The sequence below is a fragment of the Dipodomys ordii genome, unplaced genomic scaffold (assembly GCF_000151885.1).
Source record: "Dipodomys ordii isolate 6190 unplaced genomic scaffold, Dord_2.0 Scaffold168, whole genome shotgun sequence".
Taxonomy (NCBI): Eukaryota; Metazoa; Chordata; class Mammalia; order Rodentia; family Heteromyidae; genus Dipodomys; species Dipodomys ordii.
The window spans coordinates 2,453,503-2,463,053 of record NW_012267384.1 but is presented as its reverse complement, the minus strand read 5'-3'; the positions used below and the strand labels follow the sequence as shown (position 1 = coordinate 2,463,053).

General features: G+C 42.3%; 2 protein-coding genes across 3 annotated transcripts in view; one reads left to right on the top strand and one right to left on the bottom strand.

Moving 5' to 3' along the window:
* The window catches only part of Ap4s1 (adaptor-related protein complex 4, sigma 1 subunit), a 19,488-nt gene extending 11,304 nt beyond the window's left edge, over positions 1-8,184 (top strand). Inside the window, exons 5-6 of one of the 2 annotated variants that reach the window (XM_013033458.1) lie at positions 1,620-1,631; positions 7,585-8,184. In XM_013033458.1, coding sequence (XP_012888912.1) covers positions 1,620-1,631; positions 7,585-7,713 — 141 coding nt within the window. In that variant the 3' untranslated portion in view covers positions 7,714-8,184. Of the gene's footprint in view, positions 1-1,619; positions 1,690-5,601; positions 5,713-7,584 lie in introns of those variants that run through there. The other variant, XM_013033459.1, reaches the window with a different exon arrangement.
* Hectd1 (HECT domain containing E3 ubiquitin protein ligase 1) overlaps positions 6,523-9,551 on the bottom strand; it is a 118,206-nt gene continuing 115,177 nt past the window's right edge. Inside the window, exon 44 of the transcript XR_001175708.1 lies at positions 6,523-7,128. The gene's annotated coding sequence lies outside the window, so the exon portion shown is untranslated. The remainder of the gene's footprint in view (positions 7,129-9,551) is intronic.

Here is a 9,551-nt window from a genome sequence, read left to right as displayed (position 1 = left end):
TCAGCTCAAGGCTAGCACTCTACCAATTGAGCCACAGCGCCACTTCCGGCTTCTTACTTTTTGCTTATGTGGTGCTGAGGAATCGAACCCAGGGCCTCAGGCATGCAAGGCAAGCGCTCTACCACTGAGCCACCTTCCCAGCCCCCTCCAGTCTTAAAGATGAGTCATATGCCGTCTGGGCTGAGAAATTTCTCAGCATCATGTTTTTTTATGTAATTTTTTTTATTGAGATTAAGGGATTACATAAAAGTCACAAACACATTTTAACCTCCACAAGGCAAGTTGTCATTTATCATGGTCTATAATGTTTGTGGATTCTGTGAGCTTTGACAACACAACTCCTTCTTCCACATCAGGTGGTATGTACATTTCTCTCCTTTTGCTTAGTGTCAGCTGTTCCCTCTTTCCCTCTTCAGCATCCTATTTTCAAAGCTAAAAGGCAAAGCCATTTGCAGGAGGCTAGGCCTGGTGAGGAAGTGGAGGCCAGGTTTGCAGTGCTGAAGTCCTTTTCATGTGAGCTTGATTCTCTTTACCATTTCCTTGCTCTGGGACATTTTCAGTGGCATAACTAGTAATGACATGGTCAAAATAGTCTGTTCACATTCAGCACAGATAATTTTTCCCAAATATTTTTAAATGTAATTGGATGAATTCATGTATATGGACGCAGAGGGCTGGCTGCATATCATTTTTAAACATTTATTTATTTATTTATTTCAGTGTTGGGGCTTGAACTCAGGGCCTGGGTGCTGTACCTGAGTTTTTCTGCTCAAAGCTAGCACTCTACTACTTTGAACCACCGCTCCACTTCCAGTTTTCTGGTGGTTAATTGGAGATTAAGAATCTCATGGACTTTGCTTCCCCAGTCTGGCTTTGAACCACAATCCTCAGATCTCAGCCTCCTAAGTGGGTAGGATTACAGGAACAAGCCACCAGCGCCCAACTCTTGCTATTTTTACTGTGCTGTCAGTACTTGTATGTTTACCTGATCATGTGTCGATGAGCTGTAGTTTACTTTAAGTCCTCCCTTGGTAGATACTTAGGTGATTATTAATTTTTTGCCACTATAAATAACCTCATGTAAGGCTGGGAAGGTGGCTCAGTGGTAGAGTGCTTGCCTTGCATGCATGAGGCACTGGGTTCGATTCCTCAGCACCACATTAGCAGGAAAAGCCGAAGAGGCTCTGTGGCTCAAGCGGTAGAGCACTAGCCTTGAGCTGAAGTGCTGAGGGGCAGCACCCAGGCCCAGAGTTCAGGCTCCATGACAGACAAAAAAAAAAATAACCTCATGCCGAACATCCGTGTATATTGTACCTTTGCCCAATTCCATAGGGTATACCTCATGACGACAATGAAAGGATACAAAGGGTACTGCAAGTGGGTAATGCTGTTGCTATATGAATCAACTTATCTGTAAAAGTTCATTTATTATATCCCTTCTCCTTTCTGGCCTCTAAGCTTCCTCTAACCTGTTTTGTTGTTGTTTTGTTTTTTAAATCACAGACCCTGGTTCAGGGCTCCCCAGCCTGAGACTTGGGGAGGCCAAGGTCACTGTCTGTGTTGTATTCCTCCTGTCTGAGTCTGCTCCTCATCCATGCATTCTCTTTTCTCTTTTCCAGAGTGAACTCGATGTATCCTTTTTCTGGCTGCTTTCCACAACTAGTGGCAAAGCACTCTAAGTTTAATCAGGTAAGTGCCACAGGGCAGGAAAATGATGTAGCAGAGTACAGGAGGCTATCCGTCCTCCTTGGACAAGGCAGCCTTCCTGCAGTACGTGTCACGTCACTGCCCACCCAGCTGTACAAAGCTGTTTTCTCTAGACAGGTCAGTGCCACAGCAGCAGTTGATAATAGCTAAACATATCAATTTCTTTTAAGTATATGAAATAGGTTTATTCAAAACTTACAAATACAGCCTGAAAATGTTTGGTTTTCCCAAAGAGACTCCATTTTCAGGGCACCAGGTATCAATTTCCAGACTCCTCTCTCAAGGTCAGAAGGCCTATACGGTTGGTGAGCGGGAGAGTTAAAGAAGTTGCCCTGTTTTCCTAACAAGGAATGCTCTCCTTTTCTTTCTTTAAATCAAGCATGCCCAAGGGGCCTGGTGTAGTGGCCCTGTGGCTCAAGTGGTAGAGCACTTGCCTTGAACTGAAGAGCGCGGGGACAGCGCCCAGGCCCAGAGTTCAAACTGACCACTACTGACCAAAAATAAATAAATAAATAAATAACCAAGGGGCCTGGTGTGTGTGGTGGCTCCTAGCTACTCATGAGGCTGAGTTCTGGAGGATTTCATTGTGAAACCCACCCAGGCAGAAAAGTCTGTGGACTCCATCTTCAATTAGGCAGCAAAAGCTGGGTTAGACACATGTCTCAAGGGATAGAGTTCCAGCCATGAACAAGGCCAATCCAGTACCAGGCCCTGAGTTCAAGTCCTAGCCAAAAAAAAAGCCCAAGGGGGGAGAGAGATAGCTCAATAGTAGATGGTAGAATACTTCCCTAACATCTAGTATCATTAAAAAATTAAATGTCCAAGGACCCCACAAGCGTAATTTGGTGAAAACGCTGCAGGCCTACATATTTTGGCAGGAGTCCACTAGGCACTGTGGCATAGCTATAAACAGGAGACATTTTGATTCACTCCGAAAATCTGCCTACCACTTGAAAGAGATAAAGATGTCTTTGGGAATATATCAGAATTGTGTGTGTGTGTATACTGGTCCTGGGGCTTGAATTCAGAGCCTAGGCACTGTTTCTGAGCCTTTGTGCTCAAGGCAAGTGCTTTACCATTTGAGCCACAGCTCCACTTTTAGCTTTTTGGTGGTTAATTGAAGATAAAGAACCTCATGGTCTTGTATTCTCCTGCCCAGACTAGCTTCAGGTCTCAGGTCTCAGTCCTCAGGTCTCAGTCTCATGAGTAGTAAGGATTACAGGCATGAGACACCAGTGCGTGGCCACACATGAATGTAGCGTAGTAACATTTTAGAGAAAATATTAATTCCCATTTTATATATATATAGCATATAACAGATGTGTTTGTTTATATACATATACGTGTGTGTGTGTGTGTGTAAAGTAGACATCTATGCCAAGAACCAATATATTTACATAAATTTACTATTCTGGAAAAATGGTCAGTTACCTATTATTGATAGGAAATTGTAATCCAGCTGATAAAATTCACTTGCCAGCTGTAGTTAGAAGCCTTGTTAACTGGGAAGAACAAGTGCCCTCTAGTGGTGCACAACATAAATCTATGATCACTCTGACCTAAGAAATCCCAAGAGCTGGGTGGCTCAGGGCCTGTTTTACTTACTCAGGAGGCTGAAATGTGGTTCAAAGCCAGCCCGGGAGAAAAGTCAGCAAGACTCTATATCCATTTAACCAGGAAAATAATGCTGAACTGGAGATGTGGCACAAGCGTAAGCGATGAGTGAAAAAGCTGGGTGAGAGCTCAAGGTCTTAAGTTCAATCTCTGTAAACAGCACACACATAAGAGTATGCATGCATTGCCTTGCATGCCTGAGACCCTGGGTTCGATTCCTCAGTAAAAAGAAAAAAGCCGGAAGTGGCGCTGTGGCTCAAGTGGTAGAGCGCTAGCCTTGAGCTGAAGAGCTGAGGGACGGTGCCCAGGCCCAGAGTTCAGACCCCACGACCAGACCCAAAAAAAAAAAAAGGAGTATGCATGCAGACACACACACACACAAAACAAAAACAAAAAGAACAGTACATTAGTCTATGTTCTCTTCAGCATGCAACTTTCTATCTAAACCATTTATAGTAGTTCTACTCGTACTCGTACTGTTGTTTTTATAGAGGGTGAAGTGGGGGTCATGGGGCTTGAAATCAAGACCTCGGTCCTGCATCGAGCTTTTTTTGCTAGTGCTCAAGACTAATGCTCTACTACTTTGAGACACAGCTCCACTTCCAGCTTTCTGGAGATAAGAGTCTTATAAACTTTCCTGCCCAGACTAGCTTTCAACTACAATCCTCAGATCTTGGCCTCCTGAGTAGGTAAGACTACAAGCTTGAACCATCAGCACCTGGTGTACAGGGTTTTTTATTGTTGTTTAAAAAAAAATCCTTTGTATTAAAAAAAAGTCATCAGGAAGATAGCAAGGGCCAGGAGACATATCTAGGAATAAAGAAACTTAAGATCTACTTTTGGGCTTGCCTCTTACTGAGACACACAGCCTTCTCATTTCAAAGTGAGAGATAAATTAGATCAGGAGGGCCTTTTTTTTGGGTGGGGAGCATGTTATTGGGATTTGAACTCAGTACCTGTGTACAAGTACTCTATTGCTTGAGCCATATACCCAGTCTACCAGGAGAGCTTTAATACCCTCTCAACCATGATTGCAGGTAATGGAGGAGTAGTTTTGCCTCTTGTAGGAAGAGAGTCTTAGAAGTCCAGATATACAGGGAATTGATATGAATCAGGGTACAGGCTATGTACTGGATGAGTTATGTTCCTGGTTATCACGTATTGACTGATGTTTACTGGAGGCTGAGTCAGATATGCTTGTCTTTGTAGCCCTCTGCTGAGTAGCATATGTCTCCAGCATTCTAGTGTCAACTTACTTTCCATACCAAGACACATGATTTGGGTTTTTGTTGTTGTTGTTGTTGTTGTTTTTTGGTCCGGTTGTGGGGCCTGAACTCTGGGCCTGGGCGCTGTCCCTCAGCTCTTCAGCTCCAGGCTAGCGCTCTACCACTTGAGCCACAGCGCCACTTCCAGCTTTTTTCTTTTTGCTTATGTGGTGCTGAGGAATCGAACCCAGGGCTTCATGCATACAAAGCAAGCGCTCTACCACTGAGCCACCTTCCCAGCCCCAAAATATCATGTTAGTAAAGTGTTTTGTGACCCAGAGATCAAAATTCCCATGTAAGACCCATCAACATTTTTACCACTTAAAAATCAATTTCCGGGGAGGCGGGGGGCACTAGTATTAAAGATCCCCGTAAAGTTCAACTCCAATCTGTATCATCATAGAGAAATGCAGAAAGACCCTTAGGTGACAAGGTTGAAAGAAAGTGGGATTTTTAGTAAATCTACTCCTTGGGAAGTTAATAGTTCATTGTCAGTTTCATTAGGTCCATGAAGGAAACATGTTGCTTTACAAATGTTTACAGCAGTCAGGTTCAGTATGGATTAAGATAGGTCCTTTCAGAACACACTGCCAACTGACTGCATGAATAGGCTCACAGTCTAGTTCTTGCTTTCTCCAATTCCAAATGTCACCACTCAGTGCTTGTCTGTGTCTACTGCCACAGGGCTTGGCATATGGGGTATTTCTTTGGTCCCTACTGGCCTGGAATATGGTCCAAATGCCTTAATCTTTGCCAGTGTGAACCAGTTGCTCATAAGCCAAATCAAGATGTGAACAGCAGCTGGATTCTCGAAGGAGTCATATGATTCCAGGGGGAAATCAGTTCTCAGGCCTTTCACTGAATTTGGTCTGTGGTTTCCCTATATAGTGCCAGAAACTGCCAGATACAGATAGCCCAGCAGTCACATGCTCACAGTACAGAAATGACCTCACTGCGTAACTCGTGATTTGAGATGTTGGGAAATTCAACTTGCTGAAAGATCTTGTCCTTGCAGCATGGGGATGTCGGTGGTTTAGTCAGCAGTAAATTCAAACTGTCAAAACAATTGGGCAGTTGCTGAAGGGGACACCTGAATTGCACATCATCTACTTGCCAAAGAGGAAGCCATCCACACAGCAGCTTGATCCTTGGAGTAATTGAAGAGATTAAAATTAGATTTCCTTCCATGGAGGCAGGGGTGGGAATCATCTTGGAGATGAAATCAAAGGCATTAAGGCTTTCATTGCCCTTTGTGAACCTACAGAAGGGTCTGCTGCCCGCCCACCCCCCAGCCAGCTGTGCTGTTCAACTCCCTACCTAGCGATCTATCATTCCCTACTTTGTCTCAGCTAAAAGTCCTGATCTGTGTGTGGTAAGCAGGTTGAGTGAAAGGCCAAAAATTCACTGCATTCCCAGTTTGGCTACATGATAAAGCAATCATCTATGTAAGTGGAAGGCATTAGTAGGTGTATCAGAGTAAAGCCTTTATTCCCCCTCTTCTGGGTCACTTAAGACAGTTCCCATCTGCTCTTTAAAGTTTATTCTACTGGAGGAATATTTGCAGTGCTTAATGTGATGGTAACAGTCTAGTAGAAATGTAAAGGTCATTTATATTGAGGTCCCATCTTCTGTAGGTATCTTCCAGTGAATAAATATCATAGAGTCTTGAGTATTAGGAGTTTTTGGGAAAAAAAAACTGGTGGTAATAATACCGGAATTCATCAATTATAAACTTCCCTAATGAACTTTTTTTTTTTTTCTTAACTCAGAGCCTGCACACTGTCCCTGAGCCTCTTTGTGCTCAAGGCTAGCACTCTAGTGCTTGAGCCACAGCACCACCTCTGGCCTTTTCTGAGAAGCTTATTGGAAGATAAAAGTCTCATACAATTTTCTGCCCCAGCTGGCTTTGAGAGATGATCCTCACATCTCAGCCTCTTGAGTAGTTATGATTACAGGCATGAGCCTCCGGTGCTTGGCTTTTCTAGTGAACTTAATCACTTAAAGTGTCTATTTGAAACTTGCTGGGTGTTTTGCAATCTAACCTGTTTAGGAATGGAAACTTAAGTTCACCTCATTTGTTACTATCTTTCACAACATAAGGACTCAGATTAAGGGTTTCTTAGGGGAACCATTGGTTCTTTCTAGTTTACTAGGAATCATTTTTTTGTTACTTTCTACTTCCCCTATGCACTAGAGTAACTTTCCAATAAGAACACCAGTAAAAGTGGCTTAATTTCCAAGAACTATGCATTTGTAAGAAAAATTCAGAACTTTTATTTTCTTGGGAAATTTAATTGGTATGCCTTACCTTCTACTTCAGTCTGGCAGAGAAGATAGCTGATGCTGCAGGGCTATCAAGGCATCATTGAGGGGGCGGGGGTAGCGATTTAGGGGCCAGGGATGTGTGCCTGCTTGACAGCCTTGAGGTCCCCTAGAGAAGCCTGGAGAGCAGAGCCCTTAAACACCAACAGTGGGCTTAAATTCCAGCTCTGGCATTTCCCAGTTCTGTGACCTTGGACAATGGCTTTGGCTTGCTTTGCTCCTAGGTAAAATGCAGATAATAATGACTGAATTATGTATGTTCATGTTTAACACTGTCTGGAAAGTAATGAAGTATTCAAATCATTGCTACTAGTGTTCTTGTGACTAAAGACGTTCCTGGTCAGGCTATTCTCTTGCTGAAATTTACTCACTTTTCTAGCTCTTAATAGACTTAGTTTTGCACTAGCATGTCTTGCCTAATCAGGGTCAATCCTCAATACTATGAAGAAAAAAGAAAAGTAGCTATTTCATTTCTATGCCTACTTATCCTCAACTTAACCAAAGTGGAAGTAGGGGTTTATGTATACATGAAGGTAATTATGTCTAACATGGATACTAGTTTTAATTTCAGAAGTCCTCTGCTGAACACCTCCTCAGGATTTTTGCTAAGTTGCTATTAATTGAATGTTAACTTTTTTTTATAACTTTAAAATTAATTTCCTTAATAGGATCTTAGATAATGTTTAATCTGGATAAAGTACACATCATTTTGGATGAGATGGTGTTAAATGGCTGCATTGTGGAAACCAATCGGGCAAGAATACTTGCCCCTCTACTAATCCTTGATAAGATGTCAGAAAGCTGAATAGAAGGGTCTGCCAGACAGCATTGGATTTATAGGAAATGTGACCACCATGGAATTCACCTCAACATATGTATCCCAAAAGAATCTGGAAGACCACACATGGCAAAATGCAGTAACCTTTCAATTATTACACCAAATAAAATTGCATTTTAAAGTATGAGCAAAGAAATAGTTTCAACTAAGAGCCAAATTTTATTTTCTAATTGTCAACATATTTTTCCCTTACCTATGTTTTATTGCAAATTTAAGGAATCTTTTTTGCCACTGCTTTTTGCAAATTAAATTCAGGAATAACAGGATAGGAAGAATGTGTGGCAGTTATCAGACAAAAAATTTTAAGTTTACTGAAATATACATGATGTTTTGAGTAAGCCTGTCTTCTGAGTGGTCTTTGGTTAAAATGTCTTAGTAAGCTGGGCACAGGTGGCTCATGCCTGTAATCCTTGCTACTGATGTGGATGAAATCTCATGATTACAGTTCAAAGCCTAGTCAGACAGAAAACTCCTTGGGAATCCTATGTCCAATTAACCACCAAAAAGCCAAAGTTGAGGTATGGCTCAAGTGGTAGAGCACTAGCACCAAAACAAAAACAAAAAAACCCCTGAAATTTAGCAAGTGAAGGGATGACATTGTCCAAAAAAAATGTACTCATTACCTGACTTATGAAATTGTAACCTTTCTGTACATCACCTTTGAATACCAATAAAAATATTTTTTAAAATGAAATTTACTTTTGAAAAAGGTCTTTCTTAGACTGAGACTCAGCAGTTACGGAACACTGTACTAGCTGCCAGGCACTTAATCACACATTCAGGTAACTTCTGGTACACCAGAAGCATAGTGGTACCCACTTATAGATAGTACCAGCACTCAGGAGACTAAGGCAAGAGGATCAACAGTTCTAGACCAGGGCTGCAAAACCAACACACAGAACACTTTATTACAAGTGTATACAAAGTAAACTGCAAAATTAAGCCGGTACCAGTAGCTCACCCCTATAATCCTAGCTACTCAGGAGGCTGAGATATGAACATCTTGATTCAAAGCCAGCCTAGCAAGAGAGTCTGTGAGACTCATTTCCAGTTAACCACCAAAAAGCTGGAAGTTGGGCTGGGAAGGTGGCTCAGTGGTAGTGCGCTTGCCTTGCATGCATGAGGCCCTGGGTTCGATTCCCCAGTACCACATAACCAAAAAGAAAAAAAGCCGGAAGTGGCGCTGTGGCTCAAGTGGTAGAGTGCTAGCCTTGAGCTGAAGAGCTGAGGGACAGTGCTCAGGCCCAGAGTTCAAGCCCCACGACCAAAAAAAAAAAAAGCTGGAAGTTGAGGTATGCTCAAGTAGTAGAGTACTAGCCTTGAGTAAAAATAGCTCAGGGCCCTGGCTCTGAGTTCAAGCCCCAGGACCACCACACACACTAAAAAACAAAAAACCCAACAACCTAAAAAAAAACAAAAAAAGACCCTGCAAAATTAATTTTACACTATTTACCAGTTTGCAAAAGCCTTTGATACTGTTTCATAGATCTTAGCAATTATGCCATCACCATGTAACTATAATGATGTATCAAATAATGTTTAAACATTAAAAGAGAACTTTACAACTATTATTTATGCTACATCTTAAAGGATTTGTCTTAATGAAATTTATTCGTTCAAAATTTAAAAGTAAGCCAGGCGCTGGTGGCTCACGCCTGTAATCCTAGCTACTCAGGAGGCTGAGATCTGAGAATCGCGGTTCAAAGCCAGCCCGGGCAGGAGAGACCGTGAGACTCCTATCTCCAATAAACCACCAGAAAACCGGAAGTGGCGCTGTAGCTCAAGTGGTAGAGCGCTCGCCTTGA